This window comes from Elephantulus edwardii, unplaced genomic scaffold, assembly GCF_000299155.1.
Source record: "Elephantulus edwardii isolate Elephantulus edwardi_28Jun2011 unplaced genomic scaffold, EleEdw1.0 scaffold00006, whole genome shotgun sequence".
Classification (NCBI taxonomy): Eukaryota; Metazoa; Chordata; class Mammalia; order Macroscelidea; family Macroscelididae; genus Elephantulus; species Elephantulus edwardii.
Window position 1 is genome coordinate 17184866 of NW_006399756.1, and position 23834 is coordinate 17208699.

General features: G+C 46.7%; 1 protein-coding gene across 1 annotated transcript in view; it reads right to left on the bottom strand.

Moving 5' to 3' along the window:
* The window catches only part of CASP7 (caspase 7, apoptosis-related cysteine peptidase), a 50668-nt gene that overhangs the window by 23009 nt on the left and 3825 nt on the right, over positions 1 to 23834 (bottom strand). Inside the window, exons 2-3 of the mRNA XM_006880165.1 lie at positions 21441 to 21893; positions 14471 to 14580 (exon numbers count right to left, since the gene is read on the bottom strand). Of these exons, the coding sequence (XP_006880227.1) occupies positions 14471 to 14580; positions 21441 to 21893 (563 nt within the window). The remainder of the gene's footprint in view (positions 1 to 14470; positions 14581 to 21440; positions 21894 to 23834) is intronic.

Below are 23834 nucleotides of genomic sequence, written 5' to 3' on the forward strand. Positions count from 1 at the left end.
AGAAAACACTAAGAACATTAAAAAAACAAAACAAAACAAAAAAACACCCCCAGCCCTGAAATGGTCAGAAAGCGTGTAGGAGCTTTACACCCTGGCGAGTGCCCAGCTCCAGGCACAGGACCCCCAGTAGCTCGATCTGCAGACATTCATCATCAGAAAACCAAACACACCAGCAGAGACACACTTCTCAAGGCCTCTTCAGGCAGACAGAGGGCTCTGGATTTCGTAGCTGCTCTGTCTAAATATTTTTGGGACGATTCCTTCACGGCTTTAACATTTCAGCCGAGGGCATCCCCGCAGTCCTCACGTACCGAGACACAGGGCAGGCAGGAGAGGAAGGGGGCGCGGGAAGGCGGTACCTCGCGTCTCCATCTGGAAGCAGCCCCCTCTGCATCAGGACCAGGCGGCCCCCTGCAACCACGGGGGACGAGTTTCCTTCTCGGAAATAGTAAAAGCTCAGCATGTTGGGGATGCAGCAGGCGACAGAAGACTGACGCAGCCTGCCAGGCACCAAGGCCTGTGACTGAATCAACACTGCGCTGCGTGCTGGACGTTTCCACAGGGCCATTCAAACGGGGCCTGGGACAGTCACACTGGCTCAGCCACCTTTGCTGACCAGCAGAAACGTCCAGGCCCCACACGGCTGCATCCTCCCATCCCAGCCCCGGCTCCTAGCTCTATAGGTAGAGGGGTCCCCGGGGCAAACAAACAAAACCAACCTAAAGCACTAAATTCCCACAAAGATGTAGCCTGTAGTGCAATCATGAGGACATCTTCTTACTCTGTAACAAAAGAGGAATGTCTGCGCAAGAGACCATGTATCAACAGAAGAAAATACTGCACAGCTCTTTAAAATGCTGAGGCACAGAAGAGCCAGATGGACAAAGCTGGGCGCAGAACATGCGTAATTAATGTAAACTTCACAGGAAAAACTAGAAAGGAAGTTGCAACAAAGCACAGTTCATCATGTGATTATTTCTTCCTTATAAACTACTAGACACCAATTAATAGAGATCATCACGTGAAAGATTATAAAGGCAGCCCAGTGTCTGAGTTTTTAGATGACAAGTAAAGTGTTTTCAGGGATCCTCACCACCGCGAACGATCCCAGAGTGACTGTCCTTCTTGTCTACCTCAAATGCAAGGAGGAAAATGTGAATAAATCCAGAACAAAGCACCCCGTAAGCTCAGTAATGCATTTCTCAATTTCCTGGTTCAGGTTTCCAGTGAATGAAAGGTGTGAAGCGGGGGAAAGGGAAAGTGAGGCTCCAACACTGGGCACATTTCCTAGTCACCTGGCCTCCTCGGATCAGTGAACAAGAGAGAAAATCAGCTCTGGGTATTTTCCTCTGAAATTCAGCTTGCAGAAATGCACGCAGGTTGAGACAGAAACTCAAGTTCAAATGAGCTAAATAAAGAATCGATTCTCATTCCTGGACTGCATTCCCTAAAGAACATCAGCCTTCACATTACCCTTGTCCCTCTTAAAAAAAAAGAGAGAAAGAGGCCTCTGACGGTACAGATGAAGAAGGCTTTCTCTGTTATTAGGTGTCATCATCCAGGTCAACTAGAAGACACAGTCACCATAGGAGTAACAGATGGACACCCTGCCCTGCACCACTGTCACCGTCCCTGCCATGCTCACACCCATCACTCCAGCCATGGTGTCAATCCTCCTCTTCTAGGAAGGAGAAGGGACTGAATGATTTTTCTTCTTAATAATTTTAATGAAAGCTTACAGAGTTCTAGGGTTTCCAATCATTCATTGTTGCACTTTTCTCCCTACCCACCCCCACCCCCCAATTAACTTTTCTCCTTGATGAGTAAAAGAAAAACTCTTTCATTGTTATGCAATCTCTCCCCCCAAGTCCACTCCACTATGCAGCCTTCACTCTGAACTTCTGTAATGACAAGAATACCCATTCCTATGGCCCTTTTAAACAGTTCTCTCCCTCATCTCTTTCAACAAAATAAACATCATTCCTCCCTCCTTCTCTGTCTTCCCCCAAACCCGATGTCAGTCCTGTTTTACAACAGAGGCCCTATGTAATATTTGTCCTTTGTGACTGAGATATCTCACTCAGCATAATGTCCTCCAGGGTCATCCATCTTGCATAATATTTCGTGAGTTTCTTGTTTTTCAGTGCAGCGTATTATTCCATTGTGTGAATAAAGCACAGCTTCTCTAGCCATTTGTTTGTTGATAGGCACTTGGGTTGTTTCCAGCGCTTTGTAATTGCGAACAAAGCCACAATCAACATGGGTGTGCATAGAACTGAAGGATTTTTAATGAGCCTAAAAGGTTTAGTAAGGAGTTCAGGTGGTGTGAGGGTTAATACTGGGCTATTAACGCAAAAGCTGGCAGTTTGAACCTACAGAGGTTGTTGCTGTTATGCGTCACTAAACCGACTGTGAATCACAGTGACTCTTTGAACAGAGGGTCTGACCTTTGCCCTATCCCAGGCATTCTCATCCTCTCTGACACACTTGAACCTGCTGTTGTGGGTACCATGTAAATCTGTCCTGCAGTGGGTCATTTTCTCCTACACTAGCCCTACACCTTTTCAAGAATGATGTCCTGGATAAAGTGTGTATACTGCACTGAAACAGATGAGAGAGTGAATAATTTAAAAGCGATATATGATAGGGTATTATGGTTATCACAAGAGTCCACAATTAAAGTTGCATAGTGGAATGTACTTGGGGCGGTGGGAGGGGTGCCGGGGGGATTGTGTACCAGGGAGGGAGTCTTTCTTTTATTTTTGAAAGAGAGGAGCCAACTGGTGGGGCTGGGGGAGAGGGCTGGGCGGGTAGAGAAGTGCAGCAATGAATGAATGGAAATCCAAATTCTCTGTAAATGTTCATTAAAATTATGTAAAAAAAAAAAAGAATGATGTCCTCCTTCAAGGATTAGCCCCTCCTGATGCCCAAAGTATGTAGGTTGGAGTTCCAGCACCCTTTCCTCCAAGGGGCACTCTGGTTTCACCTGTTCCCTTGGCTGTCCATGGGATAGTCAGTACTGTTCTCCAACACCGCACTCACAGACTTCGATTCTTCTTCTGTCGTCCTTAGTCTCTGTCCAGCTTTCAGATCTACAGCAAGCAACTGTGAAGACCATGGGCTTGGATCAGGCACACTGGTTGTGTTTAAACTGACATCATTACTTTTGAAGTTTTCTGGACAGGTCCCTGACAGCAGCTTTTCCCAAAGTGACTCGTCTTTTGATTTCTTGAGTGCTGGGACCAAGGAATTAAGGGATTTGGGATGCAAGTAAAAGGAAATTATTGACAATAGCAATCTTTTCTCCATCTTTCAAAATGCTACCTACTGGTGGTGAGAATTTTTCTTGTTGAGATGTAATCCAAGTTGAAGGCTGGAGTCCTTGGTCATCTGTAGCAAGTGCTTTCCAGTCCTCTTCACTTTCAGCAAGCAGAGTGGTACCATCTGCTTGTTACAGGCTGTTGATGAGTCTCCCTCTGATCCTGATCCCACATCCTTCTTCACAGGGAACAGCTGCTCAAATTATTTGCTCAGCATACACTGAACAGGTATGGAGAAAGAATACAACCCTGATGCACGCCTTTCTTGATATTTTTACCTTTTTAAAAAATTAATTTTAATGAAAGTTTACACAGACTTAGGGTTTCCAGTCATTGACTGTCTCACTCTTCTCCCTGCCCACCCTCTCCCCCTATTCACTCTTCTTGAAAAGTAAAAGAAAAACTCTTTCCTTGTTATGCAATCCCTCCACCCAAGTCCACTCCATTGCACAGCCTTCATTCTGAACTCCTGTCATGACAATAATACCCAATCATAGATCCCTTGTAAACAGTTTTCTCCCTCATCTGTTTCAATGCAGTATACATCATTCATCCCCTGTTCTCTGTCTTCCCTCAATCCTAATGTCAGTCCTATTTTACAACAGTGGCCCTATGCAATATTTGTCCTTTCGTAACTGAGATATTTCACTCAGCATAATGTCCTCCAGGGTAGTGTTCTCTTTCTCTGTTTGCACAACAGCTTCTTGGTCTAGGTACAGATTTCACATGAACACAATCATGTGTTCTTGACTTCCCATAACCACAATTTGTTGTGATCCACACAGTCAAATGCCTTTGCATAAATGATTAGGATTATAGCCATGAACACAGTACAAAGCAGTTCTACTCTCTCACATGGGAACCCTATGGGCACGACTCTGATTAAGAGCACCCAGCAATAGATTCAGTGGAAGATACAAAGATGACTCTGTAGTAGGATCACTGTCATTGCATTGTAATTGACTCAGAGCTGATGCTCCAGTGGGTTTTCAGAGGCTTCATGTCTCAACAAAGGAGACTGACCATCTTTCTCCTGTGCAGTCACTGGTGGATTAGAACCATCTACCTTTGGGTTAGCAGCACAACTCTTTACTCACCAGGCTATTCACCAAGTCACAGTAAGTTAGAGGCATCAGCTACTTCAGTCCTCACTGGCACGTGACCTTCATCCAACCTTTTAATTTTCAGCAGAACAGTAAACAACTCACCGTCACAGACGCCTGCTGATTTATTCACTAGGGAATCAAGCAATCAAGTGTGCATGGTACTTTCTGATCATGAGCTGCCCACAACGTTGGTCCCATCCCAATTCTGGTCACCTCACTCACGCACAGCAAATGAAATGCTGCCTGGTGCTGTGTGTGCCTGCGGATGGGATCAGTATGAGACATTGGGCTCTCTCTGGTTGATCTTTGGAAGTAGGTTGCCAGGCCTTCCTTCCACTTTGCTATTTGTTGTTGTGGTTGTATACCACTGAGTCGGAACCGACTCATAACTGACCCTCCAGCGGGTTTTCAAAGGTAGTTAATTGCATGGGAAGAGACTGCCCACCTTTCTTCCATGGAGCAACTGGTGGATTGGAATTGTATACCTTTGGGATTACAGCACAGTTTCTTACCACTAGGCCACCAGAGCTCCCTTACTATGCTATTGTTGTTGTTATGTGCCGTTGACTCACCTGCAACTCATAGCAACCCTATGTACAACAGCCTCAAACTCTGCTCTGTCCTGTGCCAATCTCACAATCTCTGACACACCCACCCCCATTACCCTAGTCATTGAATCAATCCATCTTATCAAGGGTCTCCCTCTCCTGTGCTGTCCTTCCACCCTCCCAAGCATGAAATTCCTCTCCAAGGACTGGTCCCTCCTTGCAACATGTCCAAAGTATGTCAGATGAAGCTTCAGAATCCTTGCCTCCAAGGAGCAGCCCGGCTTCCCCGTCTCCAGGATGAACCTGTTTGTTCTCCAACAGTCCATGGTATATTCAACACTCTTTTCCAGCACCACAGCTCAAAGGCATCAATTCTCCTTCTATAATCCATAGTCATTGTCCAGCTCTCTGATGCATAGCAAGTGATTGCAAAGACCATGGCATGTATCTGACTATTAGACTTCATTTTCTTAAAGCTAATAGTATGTTACATTTTTTATTACTGTCAAAACCTGACTGTGTATGTCCCTTCATTACTTTTTTTTTAAACTTTAGGGTTGATTGCCACCACTGTTCCCTTTCTACAACATGGAAAAGCTCATCTGTAAACCTAGGGTCTCTGTGTTAGGTCCATCTCCAGCTCTAGCACGAGCCTCAGATGTCACAGCTGATACATTCCTGGAAGGGGACAGAGCCAGGCTGTGGTTAGGTCTCGGTTCTGTACCTCTCACAGTTCTCCATAGCCCATGCCATCAATAACACAGTCAACTGTCCAAGGGCTTCTGCCAACTTCCCTAGACCATGAACAAGGGGACCTAGCGTGACCGTTAGTTACTCCCACCCTGTTCCTGTCCTAATAAAATGGGCTCTTCTACTCCCGATAACCCCACTGCTCTTCACTGGCAAGTCAAGTTCAAAAAGGCAAGTCAAGTTCAAAAACTCTTTAGCATTGTGCAGACTTCCCCCCAGCTCCCCGTCTATATCCTACAATCCAGCAACAAGGTTCCCCACTCCCTCCTCTGCTTAGTCCTTTTGCACAACTGTGGATGGTCATCCAAGAAGCTAGAGTTTAGACCCCTGGCAGGAGCCATATCTTGATATTAGACGGCGGGTAACCTGCACAGATGCTCACGATAACCTTTACATCAAGAGAGATCCCTCTGCAAGCTGTCAACTAAGGCACAAACAGTCCCTACTCACCTGGAACAGAGAGAGAAGGACAGATAGAGAATGTGTGGCTACTTCCTTCCATAACCATCTCCTTCCATTGCTACGAGACCAGAAGAACTGGATGGGGCCTGGTTACCACCATTACCTCATTAACAAACATTTGATCAAAGATTCCAAAGAAGAATTCTGATCAAAAGGGGAGAAAATGCAAAAAAGAATGAAAAAGTCTCCTCTTCTTTCTGGAGCAATGGAGGGTAGAAGAAACCCTGAAATTACTGTCCTGAGGTAATCTTTAAACCTTATGCCAAAAATGTCCCCCAAAGTTGTCATAAAACCAGACAATTGTATCATTTAACTAGTTAATTGAAAAAAGCTATGTCTAAAGTACTCAGGAGCAACAGTGTCTCTCTGGAGACTAAGGTGCACCTGATACAGGCCATGGTATTTGCAATCGCTTGTTATGCATCAGAGAGTTGGACAATGACTAGGGAAGACAGAAGGAGAGTGGATGCTTTTGAGCTGTGGTGCTGGAGAAGGGTACTGAATGTACCATGGACTGCCAAGAAAACAAACAGATTCATCCTAGAGAGGGTTAAACCAGGCTGCTCCTTGGAGGCAAGGATTCTGGGGCTTCGTCTGACATACTTTGGACATGTTGCCAGGAGGGACGGGTCCTTGGAGAGGGTGGAGGGACAGCGCAGGAGGGGAAGACCCTCTATGAGATGGATTGATTCAGTGACTGGGGTAATCGGGATGGGTGTGTCAGAGGCGGTGCGGTTGGCGCAGGATAGAGCAGGGTTTAGGGCTGTTGTGCATAGGGTCGCTAGGAGTCGCAAACGACTCGACGGCACATAACAACAACAACATCTTGACCAGCTTGGTTTTTTAAAAACTATCACTATGGGATAAAACTGCCACTAGCAGTTGCGAAGATGACACAGGGACCTTAGACCAACAAGTTTATGTTATGGAGGGAGAGACAGGTCAGAAAAGAAAGGCAAAATTGGCTGCATAATAAAAAGAATGGTATCCCTGTAAATTAATCGCACATAGAGAAAAGTGTAGAACTAATGCACGCTTTGTTATAAAACTGACCAACAAAATAAGTAGGATTTAGACAGAGAAAGAGGGAAGGAGTAAGAGACAGAAAGGGAGAAAAAGAGACCCCAGGGGGTTGCGGGGTGGGGGTGGGGACGAACAGGTACACAAATACTCAGGCAGTGGGAGCAAGAAGGCAGAAGAGAGAGGAGAGACAGAGACAGTGAGGGAGAAAAAAAAAGAGGGAAAGACAGAGACCAGGACAGAGGGAGAAAGGGAAAGAGACAGAGAGACACACGGGGAGGGACTCCCTCCACAGTACCCAAAGATGACCGCAGGTCTCACCTACAAACTGCAACTCTTAACTGATGCAGCCAGGACCAAACATACGTACTTCACATCATTTTTTTTTTAACATCCCAAGTGCTTTCCTTTTAAAAATATTAAAAAATTGAGTATATTAAAAATAATACAGTTTTACTTTGTGATAATGATGTTTTCAAAATGTTCTCCAGTAATTAGAAAACAATTTAATAAGAAAATTAAAAAAAAAAATTAAAACATCTAATTCAAGACTTTCCTGGATGGATGGCTCTGGGCCTGTCAAAGGCGAATAAGGCGATGCTGTACTGCCATCTAGTGGTCCTGAGGCAAGAAAGCCTGGCCAGCGCCTTAGCCAAGGACTCAGTGGTACTGGACTCCAGCAGCTGACCATCACCACCATACCAACCACCACCACCACCACCACCATCACCAGCACTGCCACCACCACTGTGAGATTCACGGGAACCTGGAATTCTTTGGGGCAATCAGGCCCTGAAGTGACTTCGGGGTGTACGTGGCTGTTGCCGTCAGCTGCTAATGAAATGTGGCCAGAGGTCTGAGATCACAGAGAAGAGCCTCTAAAAACCTGTTCATCTACAGCCAAAACCCAGCCCCTGGGAGCCCTGTGGAGCACAGCCCTACACAAACATGCACGTGCTCGCACACCGACACACACTCCAGCGGGTGGGGGGGGGGAGTGCCATTCAAGGTTATTTATGGGATTAAAATCCCCAATGCCTGGCGAACTCTGATGGCCTAGTGGCAAGAAGCTGCACTGCAATCCCAGAGGTGCATGGTTCAAATCCACCAGATGCTCTGCTCAAGAAGGAGGAACAATCGCCTCCTGTACCAGTCAGATCTGATTTGATGGTACACACATTAAAAAAAAAAAAACACCAACAAAACAAACAAACATATCCCCAATGCCCTTAGTCACTTGTAACTGTTAACCCGCTAGGCTCCTAGAAGGCCAGAGGGTCCAAGATGAGGCAGTCCACTGCCATGTGATTTACGGCCTTGAGAAGATGACCGAGGTCCCTACATGCTGGGACTGACTCGGCAGCAGTGGGGTTTCTTTAAAAGGGGACTCAGAGAAGTCAAACTCACTGCCACCGAGTCAATGCCAACGCACCTTCTGGAAGGTCTGAAAGGCAGTCAATATTAACAGGAGGAGGCCGCCCCTTCTCTCTTTGGAAGCTGCTAGAGGCTAATTTTCCCCTCCTCAGGCTCTGACCTAGCTCTGGCGGTGCAGGCCAGAGGCTGTTAACCCCAGCCCACACCTCTCCGGCAGTTCAAAGCCACCAGTGAGTGGCTCTGAGAGACACGTGAGCAATCATGTCTGATGCAGTCTGCAGCCTCCAAAACCCACTGGAGGCTCAGTTATACATGCTGGTTCCGACCCCACAGCAGTGAGTCTCAAAAGGGGCCCTGGTAGAGGAGCCGTTAGCAAGTTCAACTGCCCACCCAGGGGCAGTGCGTTGTATCCCTGAGCAGCTCCAAGCAAGAGACAGGCAATCTCCTCCTGATGTGATTTACAGCCTCAGAAACCCGCTGGAGGGTCAGCTATGAGTGAGGGCGAGAACGGACCTGATGGCAAGGGGCAGATTCTCTAAGGGGTGGGTGACACGTGGGCGAGGTGGTCCTCCGGCTGAGATGTACCAGGGTCACTACTGTCTCCTCCACTCCCTTACCTGACAGGGATTCAGAGCATCTTAGAGAAAGGTCTGGGGGTGCGATGAGACATCAGTGTCATCATCAGCTGCAAGGGGAACCCCGGGCTGACAGCACTGCTCTCTCGCAGTAGACTATCCACGCGGGGTGCAGTGTCCCCCCGGGAGAGTGGGTGCAGTGTCCCCTCATGAGAGTAGGGTGCAGTGTCCCCCTACGAGAGTGGGCTGCAGCATTTCTGGGGTTACAGGGGAAAAGGCTCCTTTTCAACTAATCTTCCAGCACGAAAGTCCTGTTTTCCAAGTGAGTTAAATCCTAGTAGAATAAACAATCCCAGCTAGAATTCTGCTTTAAGGTGTAGAGGTGACGGGGCAGGGTGTCAAGGGTCAGGGGTGATGGTGGACACGTGTTCTGGTTCATTGCTCTACTGGCTTAGTGGTAAGGAATTATGCCACCATTGCAAAGGCCGACAGTTTGAATCCACCAGTAACTCCATGGGAAGAGGATGGAGTTTCCACCCGTGTAATTTACTGCCTCTGAAAACCCCTGGAGAGGCAGCTAGAGACCTGCTGAGCTATGATTTCGATGGTAAATAACAAGAACAGGCTCAAACTTTACACACTCAAACCAGCCTCATCCATTGCGATGACGTCTTACACTAGCTACACTTCTCAGGAGGCTTTAGTCATCACAGCGAAGGCAGCAGGAACACACAGGGGAGCCAGGAGTCAGGGTGGACACGTCACGTGTCAGCCTGGGTCGGCCCTGACTCGGCCTGGTCAGCTGTTAGGTTCATTAATGGGATCTGGCCGTCTATGGGACAAAGGCGTTGTCCTTCATTGTGTGATCCGATGGGATCATCCTGTGCTTTCACCTGGCGCTGATTTCCCCTTAACAATCTCACCTTGAACCTGACCAGTGGGGAAGTAAGGAGCCGTTCCCTTCAAAGCACCTCTGCATGGACTCAAACCTCCAACGTTCTGATTAGCAGCCAAGCACCCTAACCATACTCACTACCCAGGGATGTGAGTACTGAGTCTAAGATGTACCTCTCTCCCTTCCCTCTTTCTTCTCTCTTTTCCCATCCATCCATCTTAGAACCAGGATGCATTGAAACAGATGAGGGATACAACTGTTTAAAAGGAATATATGATCAGGTATTATTTTCATGACAAGATTCTACAAAAAGAAATGCACAGTAAGGTGGACTGTAGACTTGGGGGGACTGTATAACAATGAAAGAATTTTTTTTTCTTTTCAAAGAGAAAAGCAAACGGGGGGGAGGGGTTGGCAGGGAGGAAAATGTGCAACAATGAATGAATGGGGGAAATTAAATGGGAAGAGTATGTTGTAAAATATGTTGCATTAAAAATATAATTTTTTTAAAAGAAAACAGATACACACACAAAAAAAACCAATCAGGATGATTATCACTCATTGCCATTGAATAGGTCACAACTCACAGTGACCCCAGCACGTGGTAGAACAGCCTGAGTTTGTTTCCAAGACTACACTCTTTATAGAAGCAGAATGCCACATTATGCCTCCCAGAGTCAATGGTAGGTGTGAACCTCAGACTTCTATGCCAGCAGTTATGTTCTTCAACCACTGTGCCACCAGGGCTCCATTTCTTTCCTTCCTTCCTCCCTTCCTTTCCTTCCTTCCTTCCTCCCTCCCTCCCTCCCTTTCCTTCCTTCTTTCGTTTTTTAAAAATGTGATTTGAGTGTATGTTTTTAGAGCAAATTGATATCCCATTCATCCATCCATGCACCTTTTTTTTTGCAAATTTAATATTTTAATTTAAACTATGGACTTTAGTTAACAATATAATAATATTATCCACAACAAATCTACAATAGGAATACATGATATTGATAGGAGAAGCAGTGAGCAGTGGACCCATGAGAACTCTCTTTACTTTCTACACAATTTTCTGTAAACTTAAAATTGCTCTAAAAAGTAGCCTATTACATTTTTTATATATATTCTTTTATTAATTTCAATGAACATCTACAGAGATTTTGGACTTCCATTCATTCATTGTTGTACTTTTCTCCATGCACATTTTTATGGTATTAATTATAATATCGACAAGTCACACTCTTCTAGATTCAGCTCTTTTTTTTAAAATTTTTTTATTTTATTATTTTTGTGTGCGTGTACCATCAAATCAGATCTGACTGGTACAGGAGGAGATTGTCCCTCCTTCCCCGGCAGAGCATCTGGTGGATATGAACCATTCGCCTCTGGGATTGTAGTTGCTGCTCCTTGCCACTAGGCCACCAGAGCTCCCCTAGATTCAGCTCTTAATATTAACATTTCTTCCCTACGTTCTCGGTTCCTTACTGTCTAATGCAAGTTTCAGGATCTCTCCTGAACTGTCTTGTTGGAGTATTAAATGTCCCCTGGACTCCCAAGAGAACACACCCATGTGCCGTGGAAGGACAGTCAGGGGGCTCCCTGGAGCCAAGGATAGTGAAGCTTTGTCTCACATGCTGCGTGTGTGTGCTGGCAGAAAGGGCCTGTCCTTGGAAAAAGGCATCATGTTAGGAGAGGCGGAGGGTCAGAAAAAGAGAGGAAGACCGTCAACGAGACGGACGGACACAGTGACTGTAACAATGACCTTGAGCATCGCGGAGATGATGAGGCTAGCACAGGACAAAGCTAGGTTCGGACCTCTTGTTCACGGAGTTGCTATGTTTTGCTGTCAATTTGATGGTATCTCCCCACAACTCCCTGCTTCCTTCCTGTGACTTTCCTTCCATTAATCCTTCCATCCCACTGCTTCCTGCCTCCTAAGCTTTATCCCTGGGCTAGCGTTGCCCTTTTGGTCTTGTATGCTTGTTCCTCCACAATGTTACTGTCCACCTTACAGGCCTGTCTCTACTGTTCGGCTGGAAGGAAAGCCACCGGGGTGAGGGTTTTCAACAGGTCTGAAGGGTGACTAAGCGTCAAGGTCTCAGCGGTTTGACCAGTTTCTATCTGACAAGTAAGCCTGGGCACTTTTAGATGTTTAGTTTTGGTGCACATTTCTTGCCCTCTCTGTCCAGCACCTGCCCCTCTGATTACTTCTGAGTGGTCAGTGGTGGGAAGCAGGCACCATTTAGTTGTCTTGGTCTCAGCGTCGTGGATGGGAAGGTCTGTGTGGCCCATTAGCCCTGGGGACTGCATTTTTGCTGTCTTCCTTCTTTCGTTGTCCCAGACGGTGAAAGGCCAGGAGTTTTGTACCCTAGATGGTCACTCAGAAGCTTTTAAGACCTAACTTGATACCAGAGTGGGCCACGGGACACTGCCGTTGTGGACTGTTACACTCATTGAGCTTGATGTTGTCAGAGACTAGGATCCTACCGTTCTAAGTCAACTCATTCACTCAGGGTGTTTGGCTCGAAGGCAGTTTATATAACGGGGCCCTGCTGGCTCTACTGTATATACACAGACTACATTTACAGCCTATGCTAACATGAATGTAGTCAAAGTGTCTATGAAAGTATGTCAGAGATGAGGAGGATAGGACAGGACAGGGTTCAGATGTGTGTTCACAGGGCCGCCACAAGCCGTATAGGACCCACTGAGTAACAACAGAGTTATATGTGGTCAGGATCAAGGTTCTTTCTAATGACTGGGATCAAATCAAACTTGCTGTGGGTTCGGATGCACGGCATCCCTCTCTTGGGGTTTGTAAATCTTTCTGGGAGGAGACAGCCCATCTTTCTCCCACGGAGCAGATAGCATTAGAACCGACAGTCTTACTACTTATTTGTTGAATTGCAAAAAAAAGTTTTTACTAATAGAAAGTGAGTCAGGTCCGGCTGATAGATTTTTACCGGGGTGTTGGCTTAGTGAACAAGATTCCACAGCAGACACTCTCCATACATGAACAAGCTTCATTTCAGTGCTGAGATCTTGACAGAGTTTATTTTAAAGAGCAATGTGATTAATCAAAAAGTAACACAGCTTATGGTGGTTCCATGTGTGCTAAGTGTGTCCGTGACAGGATCAAGCGTGCTTTCCTTATTGAGGAGCAGAAAATTGTTGTGAAAGTACTGAAGGCACAAGCACAAAGTCAGAAAGCTAAATAAAAAATGGTGCATGTTTAATAAATTCATAAATTTGTTCTAAAAAAAAAAAAAGTAACACAGACAAATGTCTGTATTACACTCTTTTTAATCACCTCTTTTGAGCATTTTGGGTTAAACAGGTTACCTCTAACTAAAAGTGAAATAGGTTTAATTAACAGTCATTTGGGATGTTCTCGTAAAGCCTTTTTTGGTGTACTTGCCAGAAATGGAAAAATAAAGATCTTTAAGGGCCAAGCACAGTTCCTTTTACATGCCATGTAATTTTTTAAAATTTATTATATTTATTATAACTAATGAATTTATGTATGTATGTATGTATATATGCCAGGTAATTTTTAATTCTTTACTTTCACACAGTAGAGAAGGATCTTAAGCGAGGTATCATTTTCAGCATGTAACTCGGAATTCATTAAAGGACATTATGTAACAACCCACTATCATCCTATAATGCTTGGGAGGGTGGAGGGACAGCGCAGGAGGGTTAAGACCCTCTATGAGGTGGACTGATTCAGTGACTGGGGTAATCGGGATGGGTGTGTCAGAGGCAGTGCGATTGGCACAGGATCGAGCAGGGTTTAGGGCTGTTGTGCATAGGGTCGCTATGAGTCACAAGCAATTCGACGGCTCATAACAACAACAACAACATCAACATCATCCTATGTACTTATTAATGATTCTTTGGCACTTTACTTACAAAAACGAAAAATAGAAAAACTGATAGAGAATTGTTTTTCTAGTAATAAATACTATTTGTCTGTAGATTCACAAGCTAATTTTTGAAAGTCCTATCTAACCCATTTAAGTGGTCCCTAGGTGATAGCTGTTGTTGTTGTTAGGTGCCAAGTCAATTATGACCCACAGCGATCCTATAAACAACAGATCTGAACCCTGTCCTGTCCTGTGCCATCCTCACACTTCCTGACACACTAGAGCCCACTGCAGCAGTCACCATGTCAGTCCACCTGGTTGAGGGACTTCCTCTCCTTCACTGACCTTCCACCCTTCCCAGCATCATGGCCCTCTCCAAGGTATGTGCGGCAAAGCCTCCTCATCCTTGCCTCCAAACTCTGGCTGCACTTTCTCCAAGAAAGTTTATTTGTTCTTTTCACCCTGGGTGGTAGAGATGATGATGTACTTGACTGCTAACCTTTGTTTAATACACTGGACCATTAGGGTTCCTTAAGTGGTCCCCAGTGGCGGCAGGGAAAGTGACTCACCTGAAGAGTGACGGGACAAACGAGGACCGGTCTGGCCTGGCATCCACAACATCTTTATCTGCTGAATCGCCGGCTTCCTGCTTCGCAACAGAGTCCAGCTCATCCTCCATCTGGGAGGAAGAAAAAGAGACCTGGAAATTGGTATTACGGACATCACCCATTCTGTGACATCTTAAAATAAAGCTCATTCCATGATAGAGATTTTTGCTAAGCCGAGGGGCAGTTCATTTAATATATTTAAACTCCAATGTTACTAGACCATCACTTCATCCAGGTGTGTGAGTGACTACTGTTGTTGTTGATTGTTGTCGAGTCGAGCGTGACTCATAGAGACTCTATGGACAAAAGACCTAATGCTTTTGCACAACTGTCATCACTTCACCAAGTTCATAGAGTTTCCAGAGGCATGTGGTTTAGGAAGTGGATGCCACTCCTGCTTCCAAACCTGTATTACACCTGGGAGCTCCACCAAACACTGCCCACATTGTTGTTGTTGTTGTTGTTATGTGCCGTCGAGTCGCCTGCGACTCATAGCGACCCTATGTACAACAGCCCTAAACTCCGCTCTGTCCTGTGCCAATCACACTGTCTCTGACACTCCCATCCCGATTATCCCAGTCACTGAATCAATCCACCTCATAGAGGGCCTTCCTCTCCTGTGCCGTCCCTCCACCCCCCCAAGCATGATGTCCCTCTCTAAGGACCGGTCTCTCCTCACAACATGTCCAAAGTATGTTAGACGGAGCCTCAGAATCCTTGCCTCCAAGGAGCCACCCAGTTTAACCCTTTCCAGGACAAATCTGCTTGTTTTCCTAGCAGTCCATGGTATTCTCAATACTCTTCTCCAGCACCACAGCTCAAAGGCATCAATTCTCCTTCTATCCTCCTTGGTCATTGTCCAACTCTCTGATGCATAACAGGTGATTGCGAAGACCATGGCCTGTATCAGACGCACCTTAGTCTCCAAAGAGACACCATTGCTCTTCAGCACTTTGGAGAGGTCCCTAACAGCAGACTTTCCCATTGTAATGTGCCTTTTAATTTCCTGGCTGCTGGTGCCAAGACTGTTGACTATGGAGCCAAGCAAACTGAAGCTGTGAACAATCTCAATCTCTTCACCATCCATCCTGATGCTGCCAATTAGTCCAGTGGTGAGAATCTTTGTCTTCTTGACATTAAGCCTCAATCCATATTGTAGGAAACTATTTTTCTGGTATATGATATCCCCATGGCACAAGGTTCAGCATCATAGCAAACCCAGTTTACTTCATACAGCACATTGACAAAGAGTGATGTGCAAAGTGGAAGAGTGTTCCTCCAGATAGAACAGCACTAGTCTCAGTTAGCAGTGGTTAATTGTCGTTAAGTCAAATATGACCAAGAGTAAGTTTTGCACAAAACACCTAAACTCTGTTCTATGACTGACACGATTTCTGTACATTTATACATTATTTATACATTCTATAACTACTATCGTTTCTGTACATTTAAAGAGTTTAGAAAGTTTGTAGAGTTTAGAGAGTTTGTAGAGTTTCCAGAGGCATCTAGTTTTAGGAAGTGGATGTCACCCTTGCTTCGCTATGTCCTAAATGTTGTTTCAGAAATAGGGTACAGAGCAGGGAAGAAAACCTAGTTATAGCAGCTACAATTCTGTTACTTCATTTGGTGCAAGACACTGTGGACCATTGCCAAGGTCCTTCAATCACTCATGATTTTGGAAGATGGGGGAAGGAGGAATTTGGCTTGGGGGAGGTGTCCAAGGAGGCAAAGGGCCTTCAGTTCCAAGTGGCAATGCCATGTCACCCCCCTCACCCCCCTCCCCAGCTTACCCAAACATGGGGGTGAACCAGGCCATGGGAGATGCTTGAGAGGAAGGAGAAGCCCCTTATCAGGTCTAGACAAAGACCGTTAGAAGTCAGATGGCCACCCTGCTTCCTAACACCTCATCAATCTCTCCATCACCACCAAGATGTTTCCAGCTGAGTGGGAGATTTTTCAGATTAGAAGCCAAAACATTTCTCAAAACTAGAGATAACATCTTCATCTCTGGAGGCAGGGCACACAAGGCCCGGCAGAGATAAAGCGATTTCTACTCTAGCCCCGCTCCACAGAACTCAGCTTTTCAAAATTAACAAGTTAAATGTACACAAAGCTCTCCAGGAAAAGATACTGGATTTGACATGTAGGGCTTAAGCCTTGAGCTCAAGCTCATCTGGAAGGCTGATTCTAGAAAAGATAAGCGGAAGGCAATGTGATCACTTAGGAAAAAAAACCAAACCCTGGAGCATTGTGTTGCCTGAGAAGTCATCTTTTTTCCAGAACTGCTGTGGCACATACGATTTTAAAAACTCCCCACCCTCCTTCCAGTATTTACTGGAAGGCAAAAGCACCCCATGCCAGGAGCCAGGGATACTTGGTGAACAAAGATGACGTGGTCTTCCCTTGTGGGAGACTGAGACTAAAACCAAAACCCCAACCACAATCCACGGCCCTCAAGCGGATGTGCTGACACACAGGGCAGGGCAGGCCGAAACACCCCAGACGCTTTCTCAGCCTGCAAGTCTCAGGAGAAGCTATTTCATCTTTATTCCTCAGAGCACCTTTGGGCTTCAATCAGTGACCTGTCAGCAGCCCAAACCCGAACCTTGTTCACTGCACCACCAGGGCTCCTCCTGATGACAGAAAAACACTGATAAAAAATTAACCAAATAACAAAATCCACCATCACTGATGGACTGTAACTCCACTTTACGGGGCAGAGTCAAGCTGCCCCATAGGGTTCCAAGGGTGTAAATCTTTATGCAAACATACTGCCCCATCTTTCTCGAATGGAGTACTTGGTGGGTTGAAGGCATAAACACTTTAGTTATCAGCTTAATAATGCTGATAAAAGGGCAGTGTAAATATCTAGTTTTTACTGTGGCGAATGCCGTAAGAGTAGAACCCATCCTTAGAAAGAGACATCATGCTTGGAAAGGTGAAGGGATGGAAAAACAGAGATGATGATGATGAGATGGACTGATGCAGTGACCGGGGTAATGGGGTAGGTGTGCTGGAGACAGTCAAGTTGGCACAGGACAGAGCAAGTTTCAGGGCTGTTGTACGTAGGGTTGCTATGAGTCTCAAATGACTCGACGGCACATGACAACAACAACATAGTGGGACACAACCTTGCTCAATGGACGTGAGGATTTGAAGCACTTGCTGCAGAAGATGAAAGACTTCATTATCAACATCAAGAAAACAAAAAATCCTCCCCTCAGGCAAGTAGGCAACATTATGATAGATGGAGAAAAAGAATGATGTTGCCAATGATCTAATCTTACACGGATCCCCAGTCAATATCCTTGGTACCTCCTAGCAGCCAAGAAATCAAAAGTCATGTTGCTTGGGAAAATGTACTATCAGGGATCTCTTCAGAGTACTAAAGAGCAATGATGTCAATTTAAAGACTAAGGTACGCCTGACCCAAGCCATGGCCTTCTCCATTGCTTGCTACTAATCTGAAAGTTGGGCAGTGAAGTGACTAAGGATGAAAAAAGAAAACTTGATGCCTTTGAGTTGGCATCGTGGTACTGGAGAAGAGCAAGGAATGTCTCACAGACTGCCAAGAGATCAAACAGGTCTGTCTTAGAGAAAGTGAAACCTCGGTGTTCCTTGGAGACAAAGACAGTGAAACTTCACCTTCACATTCTTTGGGCATGTTGATAAGAAGGGGACAGTCCTTGGAGAAGGACATGATGCTTGGAAAGGTGGAGGGTCAGCGTAAGAGAGGAAGATCTTGGACTGGATGGATTGATACAGTGACTGTCACAATGGGCTCCGTGCTGGAGATGGTGAGGCTGGCAGAAGGTAGGGCACGGCTCAGATCTGCTATTGACAGGGTCTCTGTGAGTCACAGCTGACATGAGGGAACCTAACAACATCAACCTCAGAGGAGTCAGGGCAGGAGTGCAGCGCAGGAAACGTCTGCCTTCAGAAGGACCAAGATGTAGGACTCAGCCTGGTAAAGGTGAAGCGAAAAGGGCACAGAGAAGCCCCGCTCCATCTCACTCTTCACCGTAAGCCTTTATCTTTCCAAACACCATAAGTCAGCTACCTACTGCTCTCAAGATAATTCCAGTTCATTTCAAACCTCCATTGGGTTTCTGAGACTGTAACTGTTTCTGAGAGAAAACTGCCCAGCTTTCTCCCATGGGGCGGTTGGTAGATTCAAACCTCTGATCTTTCAGTAGATACACTAAGCCGCCAGCCTACCTCTGGGTTAATGCTAGACACTGGCAGCGGCATGGCGCTTTCCTTCCAACCACCTGCCAGGGTGGATTTCTTAAGCAAGTCTTCACCTTTCACCCTTTCAAATCTGAGGGGTTAAAGATTCAGTTACCTTCTTATTCCTACCAGGCTGAGTTTGAATTTTGGGGATACCCCAAAGTTAAACAAATAGGGTATCAGATTCAGTCAAGAAAGACGTTTCCCTGAGAACCTAGGGGTGCTGCGGGCCCCTTATTTCCCTTCTTTCTCATGGTATACCCAGAAATCCAGGCCTGTTTCACTCTGCCTGAGCCTGGGGCTAGCTGGCTGGAGTCAGTTCCTTGTATCTGTCCCCTTTGTAGGGCCACACTGCAAAGAGCAGTCGGCCTCAGAAGACCAGTGATGGGTCAGCTATGAGTCAGTTCCAACTGGATGAGAGATGGTAATGAGAGATGAGATTACTACTAGCACCAGCATCAGCTGGAACTATACCCACTGGAAGACTGAGAATGTATCTTAATCATAATTCCCGTCACAGAAGAGTGTCTCACACCGAGCAGGAACTTTAGCAATATTCCTTTATGAATCAACTTAAATGCTTTGCCTCTGAGTCAGAACAGCCTCATAACTGACCCTCCTGTGGGTTTTGGGGGGCTGTAAATCACAAATCACAGAGAAGCCTGCCCCCCCTTTCTCCTACAGAGTTGCTCTTCGATTTGAACCACCAGCAGCTTCTTGGAGAAAGATAGACAAGCCCTTCCTGGGTGAATTAGAGTCTCTGAGGCCTCTTGATGTCTCAGCTAGGTATCAGTTTCAACTTAACAGCAGTGCAATGGGGACCATTATCACTGTCCACAGAATGCAGGACCAAGACAAAGACATTGGACTATCAACTTTCGCTGATATTTTTAAAGTCTGTTTCTATTTTAAACTGGTTTTGTTTCATGTTTTCACGTGTTGTCGAGTTGGAATCAACTCACAGTTACTCCTCCAGCGGGGTTTCAGAGGCTATAAACTGCACAGGAAATTGTCCACCTTTTTCCCATAAAGTGGCAGGTGGGTTTGAACCACATGCCTTTGGGTTAGCAGTGTAACTCCATAGCACTAGGCAACCAGAGCTCCCTAAACAGATTTTGTGGAGATGGGAGGTGGGGGGCAACCACGCTAACAAATAAGAACCTTCTGGGGATCTTTTCTAAACATGCTCAATACTGTCCCATGTTGGGGCAGCCGTTTTTCTCCGGAAAAGCAATCACTTCTGTCCATTGTCTGAACTTGGATATTTCCCCCTCTAAGTGGGGAAAAGGACTATGGCTGCTACCACTTGCCCCGAAAGGTGAGGTCAGACAATCTGTGTCACACTTCTTAACCAAGTAAAGGCAATCTTCCCAAAGGGCTCAAAAAAAAAAACAAACAAACACAAAAAACAACAAAACAAAAAAGACACAGCTCTGGGATGTTCGACTCTCTCCTCCCCAACTGTGGGCAGTTCCCCTGGTCACTCAGGGCACCACTTTGTCACCAGCTTCTCATCGTACTGCCAAGCGACTGGAGCCTTGTCCACCAATTTGCAGAGACCACTTAGGTTTCTTCAGAGACATTAAGTAACCTGGTGAATGGCACACAGCAAGTAGGTATGCTGTGTTCCTCATGTGTGAACTGAGGGGGAACCTACTCAGAGCCGACACTCCAGCAGGTCTTCGGGGGCTGTAAGGCACAAGGCCCTGCCCTGCTTTCTTACTCCGAGTGGCTGGAGGGTTCCCATCGGTGAATCGGGTTCGATTCCCATGCCCCGGACTCCTCACCTACTGGGCCACCAGAGCTCACTAAACACATAAAGAAAGTGGCTTATGAACCTGGGCGCTGTAAATGAGGTTGTGATAAGTGGGGACGAAGGTCAGGTCGGTACCTAGAAGACCCTGAAAGAAGAAATATCAACCCCCAAACCCGAGCCCAGAGTCTCGTGTCCATCCCTACTGGACAAACGAGACTCAGAGGCTGTCTTTATGGGAGGGGACTGCCTATCTTTCTGTCTCTGAGCATCTGGCAGATTCGAACCTCTCACGTTTAAACTAGAAGCACAGGATGTAATATAATACGCTGTGTCAACTGAGCTCTCTGAAGGAGTAAATCATCTGTAGGGAAATAAAGGTGGACTAGCCCAGGTGCTCAAGAGAAAAGGGTGACCTGCCCTGAGCCATGTACAAACCCCATAAGCTGAAAACCTGGGTACAATGAAGGACTTGCAAGATTGCCTGGAGTTTGAGAGTTCCCTGGGCTAAAGGTCGCCTACTTTCCCACTTTCTAGAATCCTCTGCAGAGCTTTTGCGACGGGAGAGCTGGACAGTGAGGACAGGAGCACACAGGTTCGGAGCCAGGGCTGAACCCCACGGTGCACCACAGATGTGCTCCTTCCAAGCCAGCAGCCACCCCATCACTCCCATTAACAGGCTGGGTCAGTCTCCCCGCGCCATTCCAGCCGGGAATCCTCAACATTCCGCCTAACTGCCCGGCTCATATCCTACAGGCGGCAAGCACGCGCGTGGGGACCGGGATCCAGGCCTGTGGGATATCCGTTAACTGCGCTTCCTCCCCATTTACCGCAAACTCCGCCTTTCCATGAAAATCTCGCGGACAACAGGTGTCCCGAGCCCCCAGGCAAGAAGGGAGAGAGGACCGCTGTGCATGCCTGGCGATGGCGAGGGCAGGGAGCGCTCACCTCTGGAAGCCCAGATGTCCTCTTAGTGCCCAAAAGTTCTCGGTCGTGGTGGAAAGCCAGCCGGCAAGGCGGGCGGGGAGAGGCCGGCGGAAGTGCGGGGAGAGGCGGGCGGTCGTGGGGAGCAGGGACCACAGAACCTTCTCGAAGCCTGTACTGAGCTCTCTGCAGTGGCCCTGCCTGTGGCTCTCGACCCGGGTCCCCCGGAGGCTTTATATGAAAGCGAAAGTAGAAGCCGGGACCCAGGAGGCGGAGCAGGGGCGGGACCGAGCCGGGCGGGGCTGCAGGCACCGCCTCCGGGTCAGAACCGTGCAGCGCGCAGCTCAGCTCGGGTCCGGTCCGAAGGGCACGCCCCACCGGCGGCGCCCGGGAGGAGAGAGCACGCTCTGCGCGGGGTTTACAGTCAAGTTTGCAGATTATGTGCACTGCTGCAAAAGGCGCTGCACTCTCTGGGATCTAAGAGGGCGTACACTCCAGATCCAGGGGCCCACACATTCAGGGATCTGGGAGGCCACCCACTCCACATCCAGTGGGACACACACTTTTGGATCTGGGAGAGCGCACACTCTGGATCAGGATCCCCAGAGGGCACTTCCTGCAAAGCAATCAGATCTCAGAGCTTCCCAGGCAACCCAATGCCTGGGCCTGCCCGGCAGTTCCTCTGTCCTCAACGACAGTGGGAGCCCCTCCCTGAGCCTCAGCATCACCCCCGAGACCGAGTTCTCAGGGCCAGAAGGCTCTTCCCTAACCAGACCCTGGACCCTGAGCGCCTGTTCCTACATTAGTTACTTCCTCCTCTCCAGCTGATCGTGGGATCTGCTGAAATCTTCCAGGCTCCTTCCTAACTTGGGGAGAGGACGCAAAGATGCCAAATCTGCCCCCGCCCCGCAGCCAGTTTTTAATCAAGCGGCTCCAGAACCTTCTACGAAATATTTCTTGGGCGCCCCCATGCGTCAGGCGCTGGGTATGCGGCCGGGAATAAGTTGGAGACCACAGACTCGCCAAGCAGTGATTGAACTTCACCCTTAACCTCTGTTAGCCCTTCCCCAGGGCTCCCTTCACCCCTTGGGTTAGAACTTAAGCTTCCAATGTCTTCCCTTCCCTAGATTTCTCAAGAAAGCAAGGAATCTGTCTCCAAATAACACCCCAAACGGTAATTGATTCTGGACTCAAGGAGACCCTATAGGAAAAGCAAATCTGTTCTGCTGGGTTTCCCCAGTGGAAATGTTTATGGACACCGACTGGTACATCTGTCTTCCTCAGAGCCGCCAGTTAGCAGCGAGCGTTTTAACCACTGTGCCAAGAGGACTCCTTAGCTAGGACATACTGAGGTGTCAATAAATGAGGGTAAAGCCTTGAGAAAAGGGGTAAACCTGCCATCAGCCAAGAACTGTTGTTTGGTGCCATCCTGTCAACTAGGTTTCATAGCAACCCTGTGAACAACAGATCAGGGCCTTGCCTTACACAGTGCCCTCCTCAGATCTATGTGACCGAGCCCATTGTTATGGTCACTGGGCCAATCCATCTCGACTAAGGCTTTCTCTTTCTCTGACCCTCCGGCATCATGATATCTTTTTAATTTCCTTGCTTGATCTTTTCTGCACCTACGATTTCACTGCTGAATCTAAACACTCCTAGGATAAGGGCTGAACCTTCTTGATCTGAAGAAAGCCTATGAATCCCAGGGCTCAATAAAGGAACGGGGTCGGGGGAAGCCTGCGCTCAGGCAAATGGCAGAGATTAATTGATTATGAGTAATTAATTTATGTACAAATTCCACATTCTTGAAGATTGTAACATGCGATTACACTCTTCCCAGATCTGACTGAATGGCTCTGAATTCAATCTCCAAATTCCCAAAGTGAAAGTGCTAAGTGAGTTTCATTTTAGACACAAAAAGTATTTTTTAACAAGGAATTTGGTTATGAATCATCCATGAAGTGAAGAATCCTATTAGTAAAACAAGAAAATTACTCTCTGGTTTACCTAATTTATAAATCAAAGGGTTTGCAGATTATTTCTGAATGAGAAACAGACTTTTGAAGTTGTAAGAAGTCTTAACTTCTCTCTCTGCTCATTTTTTAGATGAAGAAACAGAGAAGCCATTTAAGCCACCGATTTGCTAGTGTCAATCAGGTTGACCAGACAAATAATCAATTTACCATCCACAAGAATGCTAAGATTCATGCGAATGTTAAAATATGTGAGCGTACTGAAATTCCTTGCTGACTGAAATGGAGAGGTGGTGAAGGAAAACTTCTTCCTAGTTCTTTATTGTGGATTGGAATGGAAAATTTGTGTGTGTGTTGCTCCATATCTAGATTGTCACCATATGCATCATGAAGAATCATGGGAAGGTGGAAGGAAAGAAATGTTTTTGAACTTTCCCCTGGACAA